Source organism: Parasteatoda tepidariorum, chromosome X1 (assembly GCF_043381705.1).
Source record: "Parasteatoda tepidariorum isolate YZ-2023 chromosome X1, CAS_Ptep_4.0, whole genome shotgun sequence".
NCBI classification, from domain to species: Eukaryota; Metazoa; Arthropoda; class Arachnida; order Araneae; family Theridiidae; genus Parasteatoda; species Parasteatoda tepidariorum.
Window position 1 is genome coordinate 27,458,479 of NC_092214.1, and position 17,821 is coordinate 27,476,299.

The 17,821-nt window shown below is 31.3% G+C and overlaps 1 protein-coding gene across 2 annotated transcripts in view; it reads right to left on the reverse strand.

The window, feature by feature from the left end:
• LOC107446649 (adhesion G protein-coupled receptor E1) overlaps positions 1-17,821 on the reverse strand; it is a 118,547-nt gene that overhangs the window by 26,989 nt on the left and 73,737 nt on the right. For both annotated transcript variants that reach the window (XM_043043937.2, XM_043043936.2), the window contains exons 3-6: positions 17,278-17,665; positions 10,285-10,566; positions 6,313-6,750; positions 2,216-2,350 (exon numbers count right to left, since the gene is read on the reverse strand). In XM_043043937.2, coding sequence (XP_042899871.1) covers positions 2,216-2,350; positions 6,313-6,750; positions 10,285-10,566; positions 17,278-17,665 — 1,243 coding nt within the window. The remainder of the gene's footprint in view (positions 1-2,215; positions 2,351-6,312; positions 6,751-10,284; positions 10,567-17,277; positions 17,666-17,821) is intronic.

Consider the following 17,821-nt stretch of genomic DNA (forward strand, 5'->3'; position numbering starts at 1 on the left):
TTAAAACTGCGAAAGATATAAGTAATTTAAGTAGTTTTTCTATACTGCGCATACACAGAAAAAATTTAAATTGTTTTTTACTTTTGTAGTGAATTGTACGAGGGTTGTAAATTAAATAGTGGCAACTTAACCTTAAAACTCAAAGAAGGGCGGGGCTGCGCAAATAGGATATGGGAGCGGTGAGGTGGTGCTGTTGTCGATGTGTAGAGTGCAAAAAACATTCGATCTGCTTGAAAGGGTGGTTGTTGTGTGGCGTTAAAGTGAGGAGTTTCGTTTCCATCGCTCTAAACCATGCTTTCAAAAGGCTTAATAACGAAAAAAGACGAGATGTTTGAACACATCTCGCTACTGTCCTATACGGTAAAGTATTCGCGCCACAGACTTCCACTAATCCTCGATAGCATTCTGTTGCATTTTTGCCACGGGCAACCTCGATTTTAAGCCACGACCGCTGATCACCATTTGAAAGCATGCTTTAGAGCGATGGAAACGAAACTCCTCAATTTAACGCCACACAACAACTACCCTTCAAAGCAGATGGACTGTTTTTTGCACTCTACACATCGACAACAGTGCCACCTCACCGCTCCCATATCTTATTTGCGCATGCCCACCCTTCTGTGAGTTTCATGGTTAAGTTGCCACTAGTTAATTTACAACCCTCGTATTTAGCAACCAATAAAAAAAGTCCTATTTGAATATCTCAAAAATTTAAAAAGTAACTTTCTGAGTAGTTTTCGTACTCTTTAAAAGAAAGCTCAAAATGATAAGTGGTTTACCACAAATTTCATTTTGCTCTTTAAAACAAGATTTATTAAAAATGACACAACAATTGATGGGAATAATCCCCCATAAAAGTAACTTTTCTTTCGCATGTTTTCTTTCCTTATACAGTTATATTTTGATGGATGAACGTTTATTGTAAGGTTTTATCTATTATACAATTTTGTCTCATTATGTAAAATAATGTTTGAAGAAAACCTCTCTCATTTTGAGTATCTTTTCAAAAGTACAAAAACTACTTAGAAAATTGCTTGAAACTTTTTACATTTTTCATTATATGCCAAATGCGATTCCTTAAAAAATTATGAGAAAAAAAAGTTTTCCGCCCATTATATAATAAGCAGTATAATAATAATGATATAATACAGTATAAAATAACTGCTTTAATTACTGATAAATTGCACAGTTTTCAACGAATATTTCTCAAATTTTAGCGAAATTTTTTTTTAAGTAATTTAATATTGCTCTAAAAATTTTGTTTAATTTTATTGAATATGTTGAAAGTTATAGCAAAAAGAAAAGAAAAAAACGTAAAACAGAAAAACTTGTTTTTTATGTAAAAAATGTCCATACTCCATAAATAATTAAGCAGGACTTACGAAATCTTGTGAAATTATTACATATAATAACCAAATTATTTGTTACAAGTTACAAATTTATTGCTACATTGTTTGCCATAGGGTGTTTGAAAATACTATTTTCCGTTTGTAATTTATTGTCCGTCAGTGTAACCTCTAAAAGCTTTAATTTTCATTGATATGTATGAGAAATCACTTGATGTAAACACTTCTGAATTTCTAAAATGATTCTTCAAACATTTCTTGAAAAATATGAAAAAATGTATTAGTATAGTAGTGTTTCCATTATTTTGACCAACCCCTGTGAGTCTATATATATACATATATATCCAACCGTCTACTTTCGTAATCTAGTAACAGAATCATTGAAATGTTTTTTTCCCACAATAGTGCAACATCTTTTAAATTAGTGAGGATTCCATATGCAGAACCTATACCAGGTAAAACTGTTAAAAGCTGATGCAGTTATTATTCTTACCATTGTTTTTTACTATAAAGTTTAAGTTAATTCGTAATCAGTCATTTCATTTTAGTGTTTTGAATAACAGCTTTTGTATTTATTTTTCCATGCAGAGCGTTGTTTGTGAAAGATATTTCGAAAAAACCACAAATCACCCTATTTCAAGTAATGTTCTTCGACCTAGGTGCCGTTGCTCACCTCCCAGGAGGAGGAAAACTTTGCTAATTCATATTGAGATTGTACCTAAGCGATTAAAAAAAAAAAGAAATTGTCGGCAATTTTCTACGCACTGGGCCTATTTTGTTTTTTTCCCTTACTACTGGAAGAAGTTTTAGCTAATTCTGTTTGATGGTTTAGGTTTTTTTAGTATAGTCAATTTGGAACTGGTTCTTACCCGATGTATCACATTTCTGACCAGAAAAACCAGATGAACAGACACAAGTGAAATTCCCCACTAAATTTAAACATGTTGATCCATAGAAACAAGGGTCTGACGCACATTCATCAATATCAATTTCACATAATTCACCTAAAAAGTAGAAAAATTCAAAATAAACGTTTTTTTTTTTTTGCAATTTATGTAAAGAGCAGTGCACAAAATAAAAAACAGTATAGTTTACGTACTATCATGCTCTCTTCATAATTCGAGTATCTAACCTTAAATATGCTAATGAAATTAGGCAAATGATACTTTTAACTTTTGAAATTAGATACAAAAATGTGTTTTCTCTGAACAAATATAAATATTTTCTAACCAAATTTGGATTTCTGACCTTCAAAATAGAAAGAGGAGTAGCCTAAAATATGAACTCGCAAGTTAGGTAAAAAAAGGTGGTCAAACGTTTGTACTCCTTAATGTTAATTTCCCTTTCTGCGTATTTCTTAATGTCTACATAACCATTTACGCGAATCAACACTTGTTGCATACAATTATTAAGCTTGTTTCTCCGAATCTAAATCCGTGTATTTAAAATTTGAAAAAATACTTAACTATTTAATTTAATAATGGTCACAAAAAATTAGGTAAAGTTTGAATAGTCGATATATTATATTATTTCCAATTATGAAAATTTAATTTACAAAATACAAAATTTGCAAGCAGCTGGTGATAAAAGTTTACTAGCAAAGTTTGCTACAAAGTTAATTACAAAAGGAGAAATAAATTTTTTAAAAGTTAATATGCTTTTATGTACAAGACTTCAAACTGCAATCGCACAGAAGAAGTAAAAATTAACCATGAGAGTTTTTTTTTAAACGGAGAACTTTCGCTGATTTTTTTGTTCTTTATGAAATTTGAGCCAATAAGAAAGGAGGTATAATTATTTGCAGACTTTTCAGATTATTATTTGTAACAAATGGGTATTTTTAGCGAATGATAATACATTAAAGTTTTTGTTTGAGTTAAGAAAAGGAATTTTTTTTAAAATGTTGGGCCTAAAGGCTTCTTTGGCCAGGCTAATTTATATCATTTCAACTGTTATCACTGTGTTTTTTACATTAGGCCGATGCATCCTATCATATGGGTTAATTTTACAAAATAATTGAAATAAAAACTATAGCGATTGAAAAACTGATTGTAATTTCTCGATAAATCAGCGTGCTTCGAAAAATTTAATTTTATGAAAGGATTTTACTCAATAAATAATTTATAATTTATATTAAATATCATAATACTGTTGCACAAACACAAAACTTACCTTAGAAACAAAAATAAAGTTATTCTTAATATTATAGCTCATTTATATGTCAAGGAGAAAGATAGTGAGTATTTAGTCTTCGTTTTTTCAATCAAGAATACATTAACTAATTTTAACATTATTTTATCACGTAACCTTGTAATATTTACAATATGTCTTATACAGCCATTACAAGAGCATATACATAAATTCTCAAAAGCATAAAATCTCTTTTATTTAAAGTTACTTCTTCTCCAACATCAAAAATCCCTTTGTACTTTCATTGAAAACCACAAAAGGCTACTTTTCTTTCTTTACTATGGGGTCAAAGCAACTCTGATATAGAGTAATTTAAAACAAGTTGAATAATTAAATAATAAGTATATATGTTTTTTCTTTTTAGGTGATGGATAATAACAAAGCTCAAAAAACAAGCAGATTTCAAGACAATCACCGTATTGTAACTCCTTGAGGGTTAAGATTAGAAATAATGTAGAGAGTCGCAGTCGAGAGGTTAAGTTGGATTTTAGGGCTTACAACCAACTTAAAAAAAGTTCATTATGCCAACTAACAAACATAATTATATTATCTTGATAAATTAGCAAAAAATAATTTCCAGGCATTATATGTTATAACAATATGCAAACACTAAGAAATGCATGAAAAAGAAAACTGAAATTTTAAAACTCTATGACAGCGATAGAATTCAACTTCAATTTGGTATGGGGCCTTGATAGCCCAGTGGTTAGAGAATCAGACTTTGGTGAGGAGGGACCGGGGTTCGAACCTCGACTCTGCTAAGATCCACCAAGTACATGCGATGTACGTGCTCGTGAAATCTACGGAATCGAGAGTTCTGTGGTCGGTCGCTCAGCATTACATTGGATACAGGGATCTAGAGAAAATTTCCTTTGCCTTCTCTTACAAGCTCAGACAATAAGTTCGTAGAAAACAAGCTTTTAGCTCTTATTGACTTTTAGTTTAGTGATTTTATTTTCATCTTTAATTTCCTCAGTATTATCATCATTTTAATTCTTGACATTTACGCCGGTGCTTTTAGTTTCCCTTTGATTTTAAATCATGTTTTTCATCTCCCTAATTTTTAGCTAATTCACTTTTAACTGATCACCACCACTGTCATTTGGTAAAATTTTACTGTAATTTTAGTTTTTAGTGAAAATATTTAATGTAATATTTTAACTTTCAATCTCCGTATACCCCCCCTGTGGTGGGTTGGGGCTCTACCTATCTTACCTTCAGGTCTATGTCTAAATATAGGAAATGGCCTCACGAATGAGTGGCGCTGTCAACTATCTGTGGGATTCTGAGATAAGATACACTTTCACCCTTACGGTACTCTCTAGTCAAAATGAAGGCGCACCATCCTGACTTCGCAAAAAGCCAATGGCTGGCGAGCTTGACTTGTTCAAATGTCATTAGAAGCATCAATTTGTAATTTTAATTCGGTAACAAAGCGTGAAAAAAATAGGATTGATCTAAATAAATTACACAAAACCAATTGTTCCATGAAACTGTTACTGTGAGGAAATTGTTTTCAAAGTGTTGTTTAGAAAACTCTTTTCGTGAGAAATTTACTGCTACTCTCTTCACCCTGTTAACATATGTTAAAATACTATTTACGTTTCTTTCATAAAAATGTTGATTTCCGTTTCATATTTAAGTTTAAAGAATAAAACGATATTCAGTCAAATAATCCTTTAAATGATCATTTTAAATATATTGTATAATAATAGCTTCTTATTGTTCGAGAGTAATGCTGTAAGGTGGTAAAAAAAATTTTTGAAAACAGGTTTCATTTTTTGTTAATATATTATAGCTTCTTTGCGCCTTTCAAAAAGGACGGTTCAAAAATAAATATCACTAATCTTCAGTTTGTTCTTCTTATTATAGTCGTTTGAATATATTGGCCATAAGAAACTGAAACCGTAGTGTTCTATCGATAAGAGGGAGGGGTAAAATAAAAACGAATTCATTTTAATTTGAATTTATGTTTATATTTTGTTTCAATGTTCTAAAACTCAGCAATTCTCCCACTCATTTTGGTTGATATAAATTTGACCCAATTCTTTATTTCTTGAAGTTCTGAGCTACGACAAGAAAATTGTCCCAACTTTAATGCTATTGGCAGTGACATGCCTATTAATCTACGAGGCTATTAAACTCATCATTATGAGACTATTAAACTATCATATTATTGTCCATTCTTCGAGTATTCTACTACAACAATAAGCTAAAATATACTATTGTCCTAATACAAATGCGTGAGAATAAGTTATAATTTTTTTTATTATTTTTTTTACGCTTAAAATTCTTATAAAAATTGGTTTGCCTTGAAAATATCGGTTTGCCCTTTCCTAAAAAAAAAAGCAATTCCAGATAAATAATTTTTTTTAATGGCGGGCACTTGGGGGTTGTACCATTGGCCACAGAAATGCCAGAACTGCTACTCTCTTCTCGTTACCCAGTGGGCACCTGTGTCGAAGCCACGGCGGTGGAGCAGCGTCACCCACGTCACACAACCACAAACCCGTTTATAGGGCGGTTACATTCACACAATCACACACAAAGGAGAAAGGACATAGAACACAGAGAGAAAGAAACATCCATGCTTTGAGCAGGATTTGAACCCTCGACCAGCGTCTCCACAGTCAGACACGCTAACCACTCGGTTACCAGGTCGGCTCCCAGATAAATATGCTACTGAAGTGTTTGAATGCTTAAGGATATTTATTTTCGAGAGTATAAAAATTTTATTCTTAAAAATCAATTAATCATTTCTTAATATTTCACTCACCCATGAATCCTGGTGAACACAAGCATGAAAATTCGTTTTCTGTTTTATTGCAAGTAGCTCCATTCTTGCATGGATTGGATGCACAAAGGTCTCTGAATTTGCATTTCCTCCCATAGAATCCTTCTGGGCAAACACAAACATATGTATTTCTGGTCGTTGTCATTTCACATGTCGCTCCATTTTCACAAGGATTCTGGCGACGTAAGCATGGATTATAAGATTGGCAATTCGGCCCACTGTAGTCTTCAGCACAAATGCAAACATATTCATTATGAGTTGTATTGAGGCATTTTCCGTTGTTTTCACATGGGTTTTGTGAGCATGGATCAAAGAACTCGCAAGAATTTCCATAATAACCAGAAAAGCAAGCGCAGTGGTAGAAAGGTTCTTCATTCAATGGGGTACAGTAACCAGTTTCACAAGTTACTTTTTTACACCCTGAAAACCAAATTGAAAATGAGGTAAGTTTAATAACATTGCGAAATGAGTCTAAAATGTTTTTACAAAAAAGCAGTGGTAATAATACCCATCTATACAATAATTTCAATGGAACATTGTATGAAAGTATCAAATGTCAATCTGATTGGCAAAAAAAAGAGTAAAATTAAAATTTTTATCAGAATAAAAATATTGGGAAAGTAAATGGACTATACCAAATGTTACACAATCTGATTGACTCATCAAAAGAAAACTCACAGAAAGTGCTCAAAATGGTGAGCACACGCGTCGTTCATAACATTGAAGGAACGACTGGCGCACACTCTCGAAGATTTCTGGCGTTGCTTTAATTTTATCTGTGGCAACAATTTTCTCGCAATGAGATTTACTGCTAAGTCTATAGACGTTTCGTTCACTATAGATTTCATGCTTCCGAAAAAGAAAATAATCTGTTGGGTTGAGATTAGGTAGGTGTGAGAAAGCCAAGTAATAGGTCACTACTTTTTTCTGCCTCTCAGAGTAGAATTTGACTCTATGTGCAATGGTAAATATTGCTTGAACTATCATCCTTCTTATTTTGTATACATATGGATCATTTTTACCATATGCATACATTTCACACCTTTTTAAAATGTAACTAAATAAAATTTAAAAGAAATCTCGCTCAATGGTTCTTTTGCTTTTCTGAATGAATTCCCCTTGAGGGAGAAAAACTTAATATAACTAAAAAAGCTAATTTCAAATCTGTTGTTATCAGTCAAACTTGCAATTGGTAACAAACTAGTCAATCAAGTAAATTTTTTAAAAGAAAAAAAAACTTTGATTTTCTTATAGGTTATTTCAATAGCATTGTGATATCATAAGAATTGAGAATTAGAAATTTTTATCATAAAGCATCATAAGAACTGAGAAATCATCTCACTACTTGAATGATACTATTCAACTATCATGAGAACTCCTCTCGACCAAAAGTTAGAAGTTATTTGCTATTATTAAGCAAGGGTAAAGTCATTTCTTATGGTATCGTAGAAATTATATGACTCTTATCAACCTAAATCAATGCGAAACTGTTAACTTCACATCCCTATTTGAATAGATGAGCTTCGTAACCACAGTAACCACCATCAAGGCTCTTGTGATAGCTGGACAGCACTGAGCACTTAGCAGCTCTATGTGGGTGCTGCTAGGTGCCTAAATCAAGCCTTGATTTTGTTGTTGTTGTTGGAGGTTCTAAAAGCTATCATCATAAGCTATGTATCACAAACCTGTTGAGACTACTAGGCAAAGAAACAATAAAAGAAATCATAATGTTCGACTGCGTCCGGCATGCATATCTTCCGATTTAGAGTATCTATTACAACGTAATACACTGTATTAATCTATTACACTATTTGTAATCGTGATGTCCAATAAATATTTTCAATTAATCACTCTCCCGTGACCTTTGAGATTTTATACATCTGCTACAATTTTCTCCTGACATTTTCGATCATTTCAAATCTCAGTTCAAAAGTCTATGCAATTCTCATTTCTTATGCGCTACATCACTTCAAAGTTCGTCGTAACATTTTTGAGACACTCTGTAAATCATATAATATTAAAAATACTATCTGAATTACAGAGTGCCTTCTTAACAGTTAAATAAAAACAAATCGTACATATTTTTTCGAAAAATTTGTTTAACAATCAAAACAATAGCAATGAACTTTGTAAATAAATAATATTATTAAGCTTCTTGAAGTAAATTGATCTTACCAAAAAGGTGTCAAAATGAAAAAAAAACTGTCAATTAATTTGTCCGATGACAAATAAAAGCTTTGTCATTAATTTAATTAAAAAAAAAACGTCAGTCGTAGGAGTAATTTGCTTAAAAAAAACGTATTGTTAAACTGCAGTACCTTAAATAACTCTATAATAACGGTGAATGATCACGCAGAAAAAGAAACACATTTGTTGTTTGCGTTGTAACGTTAGCCTTTTAATAACTCGAAAAAATGCACTAACCTTAAATAGGCAATTACCTACCTTTTATACTAAAAGCGTATTACATTTAGAGAGATTTTTTGCATTGTTCTTTATACTTTTTTATTTACTAAAGATCGTTTTTCAAATTTATGTAATTAATAGGCACATTTATAAGTTTCTTTGGAAGAGTTGTAATAAATATAATTGAATAGTATAATAATAAACATTAAACAAGGGATTTTAAATACTTTAATGACTTAGATATTCTATATGAACATTAAATTATCATTACAGATTCAATATGATTATCAATACGCTAGTAATAAATAATTGTTGTGAAATGCTATTTTAGAATTACTTTATGAATTTTTGAGTCTTTTTGAATTTGAAGGATGCAATACATCTTCAATAGCAATGTTTTGCTTGAAATAACTAGAGAGATTTTTTATTCTTCATATAATATTAAATTCTATTTTTTCAAAGAAGTAAGGTATCCTTAAAAACAAATTTTTTTTTTACCATATGAAAAAATAATTTTTTGCTATTTAATATTTAAATATTTTCGCAATCGTATTTGTAAAAAGTAAAAATTAATTTTATTCAATAAAATTCAAATTTCACTTCTAATGCTTAGAAATTTATTTTTTTATGAATATTTCAAAATGAATTATTTGTAGGAATCCATAAAATTAGAAACAAAATTAATTTTTTGAATGTCAGCATCAGTTTTTGAGTATTAGTGGATTTTTATGAAATGAAATGCCTATAGTTTCATGCCGTGCAGATTTCTTCTGTATAGATCGATACTTGCATAGAAAAAATTATAGATGATGATGAAAATAAAGGACAGAAATCTTTTAATATTTCAATTCTCAATTCTACGGCTATGCGATTCTCAATTTTTATAATGTAATGCTACATCACTTAAAAGTTCGTAATGACATTCTTGAGGCACTCTGTAATTCAGATAATATTAAAAATATTATCTGAATTACGGAGTGTCTTATTAACAGTTAAATAAACAATATTCGAGCATAATATTTTTTTTAAATAATTAGCTTAACAATAAAAACAATAGCAACGAATTTTATTAAAAAAATAATAATGAGCTTGAAGATTTGATTTAACTAAAAACGTTTAAAAATGAAAAATGAAACTGCCGATTTCTTCGATGACAAATAAAGGATTTATTCCTAATTTAATAAAAAATTTTTAATTAATTATTTGTAGGCATCTCTAAAATAAAAAAAAACTAATTTTTTGGATATTAAAAATTTTTCGAAGGAAATTTTCATATCGATATCATTTTCTGAGATTTAAGGAATTTTTATGAATTGAAATGCAAATAGTTTCATGGCGTATATATAGTTTCATTCTTCTGTATGAATCGATATTTACATTAAGCAAATTATAAAAGAAAATGAAAATTAAAGGATAAAAAATTTTTTAACATCAGAAATTCTTCTATCTAAAAAAAATTCTCTTTGACACAAATTTATACATCGGATAATCATTTCGTTTTTTAAATTTATTAAAACTTATAAATTCTTGGGTTGTATTTCAACTTACAATTTACTGCTGAATGAAAATGAAAGATCTCCGACTTTTGCCCGTCTTCTTGTTCATTCCATGCATACAGTTGCATTTTATAATCAGTGTTGCCTATCAGTTCAGTAAGTACTTTACAATCTCCCGAAGAACCAACAACTGTCATGTTAAAAAAAAATTTTGCTTCGCTGTCAAATGGATAATATTTCACAACATATCCCAGTACATTTCCATACATCGGTGGATTCCAGCAAACAGTGGCAAATTCAGAAGTTATGTTACTGATGGTAACATTTTGGGGAGCTGTAATACACAAAAACAAGTGAAACTAAATTTATAAAATACAATCTTGTAAATTTTCAAGCACAGTTTAAAAATATTCAAAGGAATTACATTCAAAGGAAATATGACGGACTTAAACATAAGGGAGGTTTGGCCAATCCGATTTCCTTTTTTACTTAAAACATTCATTTAGATCAGTGGTTTCCAACTGGTGGCCCGGGGGCCGCATTCGGAGCTTTTTTTTTTGCGGCCTGCGAACTAAAATATATTGTCATTTTTTTTAGGACAATTTTCGTAAAAAATCTGTATGGGTTTAAAATACTTTTCTCGTTAATAAAAACTTAATTTCTTCGTTTCTGTGAAATTTAACATACCAACGGTGCNGCAAAGAAATTTATTTCTCAGGTTTTGCATCCAAGAAAATATTTATTCAAATACAAAAATAATTGTGTATGTTGCTCTTTTTTATTTCATTTTTTTTGTATTTTTTGAGAATATAATTTTGCATGTGTGTATCAGAAATTTTCTCGAAGAAATTATCCGATTTAACTTTTTGAAACCACTCATTTTGGACGAAAATATTTACACACACATTAGTAAATTTTAAATTTAAAATGTAAATAACTATTCTCTGGTAGTTACAGCAGACAAACCTCAATTTTCTCATTGAACATTTTGTGTGCTACTCTGTAAGTTTTAATACCAACCTTTTTAAAGTTTTATATCTTAACAATTAGATATCTGTTGCACATTAATTGTTTAATACTTAGGTGCACAAGTCATTGTAGCTCGAATTTTTTAATATGCAATTAAATATTTTTAAAAATCTACTTCCTATTTTAATTTGTAATTCAATACTTTCGTTTTGTACAACTTGGAAAAAATCTGACAGTAATATTTAATGTTGCTTCAAACATAAAAGAGTCGTAAATAAAATTTTGATAAAGTTGCGGCCTGGCATTTGATTTGTGTTTTTAATTGTGGCCCCTGTCCTCATGTAAGTTGGAAACCCCTGATTTAGATGATGCAGATCAGATTGCTATTAGAAATTTCTCGGAAAGTTGTTGTTGTTGTTCATTTACTCACTGTTCGGTCGCACTAGAGCTGCACAATGGGCTATTGGCGACGGTCTGGGAAACATTCCTGAGGATGATCCGAAGACATGCCATCACAATTTTGATCCTCTGCTGAGGGAATGGCACCCCCGCTTCGGTAGCCCGATGACCTGCACGCGAAGTCGAGCACTTAACGGTAGAACAGTTTTACGAGGACCAATGCCGCACACCCTCGGTCCTTACGCAGTCTGATCCAAGTGGTCACCCACCCGCACACTGACCGCAGCCAGTGATGCTTGATTTCGGTGATCTGCTGGGAACCGTGTCTTAACGATCAGTCCACTGCGGGACAAATTTCTCGGAAAGAGTAATTATATAAATTTTTTTTAATTATTATTTTACCACATTCATACAAAACAGTTAAATTGCCATAAATAAGATGGTATTCAAACTGTTAACTGCTAGAAAAACAGTTTATTAACTACTTTCACCTAATACGGTTAAACCACCAGAATTTTATCGCCCCTTGCTCCTTGCAATTGCGTAAATAGTAGAACCGAGAAGGCTCATCTGTCAGTCTCATAGCCGACAGACGAGAGGTTCAAATTCAAACATTCACACCACAGTGTTTTCTCCATTCCCTTCCAACACATGAAGAGTTTCCAGTATACTGCACAGCACTCCCCAATTTGTGTCCTGCACTTCCTAATGCGCACTATCAAACCAGTTAATTTTTTTACGGTTTTGAAATTATACTAGTTGTAAATGGTTAAAAAACCGTTTGGATTTGTATTCAGGGTTTTATATACTAGTTGTAAATAGTTTCAAACCCGTAAAGGTGAAAAATTTTCATCGTCGTAAACTTCACGGTCAATTGGATGGACAGACTACTAAGGCTTATTTTACCGTAATTTTAGAATGAAAATTCTAACAGTGTATCAAGTAGACCTCTATTTTTCTATCAACCATCTGCAATTTAAATCAAGGAGTAAAAACACGCATAATTTTTCATCCTGGAATTTTGTTATTTTTCAGTTTGCAAGCTTTTCTCTCCTGTACCACTTGATATTAACATGTATTAAAAAAAGTAGGATTTGTTGTGCTCTTTGATTAATATACTAAAAGCCAGTATGCTTATGATTTACTTTCTATTTTAATGCGCTTTTAGCTACTTTTTTATAAAATGTTTGTTAAGGGAAATTTGACCCAACATTCTAAATCGAGGATTTTGCCAAACACCCTTGTCAAAGAAGAAATCCAGAAAAGACGAAATATGGGAAAAAAGAAAGAAAATTCCATAAAAATAGTAAAAAGTGCAAAAAACCAATAAAAACGTAAATAATAGAGTTGTTTTTAGAGAGTTCTGTTAGCTAATTATAAGCTAAATTCTTTAACCAGTTAAGTCAGTTTTTTATAGGTAAATAAATATTTATTTCTTACCTATAAATATTACCTATATGATCTTTTTAACAATTATTTATTGCTGTAGGTTTTAATAACTCTTAATTCTTGTGGGTCAAATCAACCTCAAAAAAGGCTTGACCCAGCTTGTAGACTCTTGAGAAACAATTAATAAAAAAGACTGTTTATAATTTAAGTAAAATTTAATATAGTAAACAGATGACAATTATTATAAGCTATGAAATAATCCCAACTTAGAAATGTTACTATGTTATAAAAATTGAAAAGTTATTTTTGTAGAAAGTGAACAAACACTCAATGTTCCGCTACTAAAACTTCTTTTAAGAACCTTCTTTTCTTTTGTAATATTATAGGGGTCGGAAGGTAATGTAATTTCTGAGCGTTTGGATTATCTGCTCATTGTGTACTTCGAAATTTGAGGAAAAAGAATTTAAGGTTGACTTGTTTACTCATAAATAGCTAAATCTAATTTTTTTCTCGGAATTCATAAGGAATTGGTCAAGAAAATACTAGAAGTGGCATGAATCGAGTATTGTACGATTTTTAAGTTTCATTAGTTCAGCTACCCTTCAACTCTTCTTGAATCTTACCTGTCAAAAATTTAAATCTGTCTAAGAAGATAAGCTTATTTTGAGAACATACGTTGTTGGGCCTGATTATATAGCTTAAAATATGGTCTTCACTAATTAATTACCATATTTGAGGTTACCCCTTTGAACCTTTTGCACTTAGTTTGTAAAAATTCGTTCTTTAGACACAATTTTAGGGTTTACGGCTACTAATGTTCTACTTCGTAGCCTTGTAATTTTGAATCCAATCCAGAAAACAACGAAACTCCCGGATCAAGTATTGGGAGAAATTTGATGAAACTTTTGAGGGAGGACTTTTTGATGGAACTAACCCACATTTGCGTCACATGGAGAGGAAGACCACGAGAATCTCCCACGGTTAGCCTAACGGTAAGGGTCGCTAAACCATGATCCGTCTACCACTGAGGATATTTCACGCCAGCACTGTGGTCGGTGCAAGCCGGATTCGGATTCGTATCGATCAGCTATCGCTGGGATTCGAACCCGGGTGACCTCATTGAAAGGCGAGCGCTCTATCCCCTGAGCTATTGGAGCTCTCTTTACAGTTTGAATAATAAAAAACATTTTTTAAAGTTTTAATTCATTTAATTGTGTCCCTCGAAAAAAATGGTTAAAAAAATATGCTTGTTTTTCTGTCGCTAAATATTTTAGACATTAATGTCACTCACTTACTATGCGGTTCACTTAGTTCACATAAAAGAGAACCTACTGTATTTTTAGAATTAGAACTAAAATAATGTATTCAATAGAAAGAAGTTTTTATTTTCCTGTTTTAACTTGTTTCAATTTGTAGATTAGGGTTACAAAACTTCCGTTTAACAAGTAACAGAATTTCCCATTCGCATTTGTAACTCTAAATAACTCAAAACATGTGTTGTTGAAATCTTTTGTGTCTTGCTCTATAAAAGGAGTATTTTGTAATTTTAATTTCAAGAATAAAATAGTACTTGACAAAGGATATATTGGAAGTTGAACCTTTCATGCATCATATGGAGAAAAAAAAAATTGAATTCTAAATTCTTAAGAAAAGCATCCTTTTGTTGTGTAAATCAATCTCATTGCTCTACTCGCCTATATTTTTACCTATTTCCCTCAAGCTAGTATCACTTCAAAGAAATTTTCTTGCTGGTCTATTTTCGAGCAGTTTTCCTTTAGAAAAAATATTACCTGGGGCAACTAAAATGGTAATTTAAATCCAGAAAACTTTGAGAAATAAGTTCTTAGTAAATAAATAGCTTAAAACTACAATAACAGTTATTTATTTTTAATTCATTAGGTATTTCGTAATATAATTTTTTATTAAAATTCAGCGAATCATTTAAACTTTAACTTTGCATTAACTTTAATTGAAACACGTCTAAAAATACATTTTTAACTTAAAAAAAGTACTATTTGATTCTTAAAAATACACTAACATTCAAAATTAAGAAAATTTTCAGTTTCAGCTTATTATTTTCAAAATTTAAAAAAAAACTATTAAAAAAAAACCATTTTACAAATAATTAGTATTCAATTGCTGAAAGATAGCGCTTGAAGCATTTCCCTTTATACGTGAATATCGTAAAATACACTAACATTCAAAATTAAGAAAATTTTCAGTTTCAGCCTATTATTTTCAAAATTTAAAAAAAAGACTATTAAAAAAAACCATTTTACAAATAATTAGTATTCAATTGCTGAAAGATAACGCTTAAAGCATTTCCCTTTATATGTGAGTATCGTAAAAATATGAATACGAAACGTGCAAATAGCATAAAAATACAAATGCGAAGTATGCGAATATGTACGAATACGAAAAAAAATTTAAATCCTAAAAATGTATTGGCATTCAAAATTTAGAGAATTTTCAGATTTAGCCAATTACTTCCAAACTTAAATAAAATGCTATTGAAAAAGCATTTTACAAATAATTAGTATTCAATTGTTGAAAGGTAACGCTCAGAGCGTTTCCTTTATGTGCGAATACCATAAAAATACGAAAACGAATTGTGCGAATATGAAAAAGAAGAAGAAAAAAAAACAAACATTTAAATTTTAAAAATACACTGCATTCAAAATTAAGAGAGTTTTCAGATTTAGCCAAGTACACTGGTGGACAAAATTAAGAGATGGAATACATTTTCCCAAATATCTCAAAAATTACTGAATATAAATAAATGAAATTTGGTATGGATATAGCTTATTCCATGATAATAAAGTATGCGAAACAAAAATGGAAGTACCATTCACTGGCAACGCCTATTTCCAATAAATTCAATGTAGTCTGAACTTAAGGATAAAAGATGACAATAAAAGTGAGGCATGTACAGTGTGTGTTGCCTCTAGTATGGTGTATGGTCACCCAGACAGCATGCACAACGAGTATGCATGCTGTTAATAAGGGAGTTACGGAGGACTTGTGGAAGACCCTCCCATTCTTCCACCAGAGCAAATTTTAACTCCAGAATGGTTCTGGGGGGAGGCTGGCGCATTGCAATGGCTCTCCCAAGAGCATCCTAAGCATGTTCAATAGGATTCAGGTCAGGGGATTTGGCTGACCAATCCATTCATTGAATGTCGTCGCTTTCCAGATGCAACCATCAACCATGAGAGCCCTATGTGGTCGCACATTATCGTCTATAAAAATGAACTCAGGGCCAACAGCGCCCCTGAAAAGACGCACATAGGGCTCTAGGACCTCCTGCCTGTACCTCTGGGCATTCACGGAACCACTGTCAAACACATGGAGCAGTGTGAGGGTATCTTGCATGTGCGAAAGAATGTGCGAAAATGCTTTCCATCTCTTAATTTTGTCCACCAGTGTATTCACAAACTTGGAACTGAGAACTATTCAGAAAACATTTTACAAGCAAAATTAGTATTCAATTGTTGAAAGATAACGCTTAGAGCATTTCCCTTAATGTGTAATTTTATTCCTGTGGTGCAAGCTGCGCCTAAAAACGTAGAGAGTGGTAATAAAACTACTCGATTTTGTTTCTTATTGAGTTAAATGACACATCCATAATTATCAAATCACATTTATAATGGTTCGGTTTGTATTTCTAGCTCTATATCGTGACGTCTAAATTTTTAAAATTTAACTGTTTATTTAAAATTTTAGTTTACACGAATTAAATAGTTACCACTGTTTGTAGTTTTTGGCGCGCCTTGCTCTCCTTTGGCGCACCTTGCTGTCGATCACGTATTTCAGTTCTTATTTTTTCGCTTTCAACGTTTGTTCTTTGCTATTTGATTACTATCTTTACATTCAACTTTTGTTCTTTTTGGAACGATGATCATAACCTTTTAATCTTAGTTTTTTTTTCCGGACTATGACTCGCTTTCAACTTTAGTTCTTTTCCAGAATGTGGTCACACTTTCTAATATTGTTCTTTTCTGGACAATGATCCTAATTTCCCTCTTTTAACCTTAGTTCTTTTTCGGACTATGACCACACTCCTGTTTTTAACATTGGTTCTCTGTAATTTGCTTTTAACAGTAATTCTCTGTAATTGCTATGCTTATAACAGTTGTCCTCTGTAATTGCTATGTAATTTGCTTATAACAGTCTCTGTAATTTGCTGATAAATAACACACAGATAATTTGCAAATGCTCAAAATCTTAAAATTAATTTTATCATATTGTCACAAATGAACGAGTATTTAATTAAATTTTCAAATATTACCTGATAAGTGTTTTATTATGGTACTAACTGCAACATAAGCCCAACGCTTCGGTGATCCGCCATCTTCTGCATATATACCAAAGAGTTTCAAAGCTTTTGTGTCATTTATGTATTGATTTAAAGAAAGTTCTCCCGTTATAGGGTCCAAATCAAAATATTGACTTGTAGAATTCTGATCCAGTAAGTAATATATTTCTGCATTTTGTGGAACTGGATCCGGATCAGTAGCTTTTACTCTTAAGACGATCGTTCCAACTTCTGTTTTTGGATGGAATTCTAGATCGTACTGTTCAGTATCAAATCTTGGAGAAAATTGATTGAATTCAGTCACAGCTATCTGCAGATGCTCCAACTCAGAACAGTTATAGCTTACTGCAGTTGCCATTACCTGCAAGATAAATATATTTCGTTACAGAATTTAATTAATAAAAAGATTTGGAAGGAATTGGCCATTAATTAAAAATAGGATTTACTCGAGTTTTTTTTAAAAAGCCAATATTTTCGACTTTTTAATAATGATTCAAAATAATGATATCAATTTTTG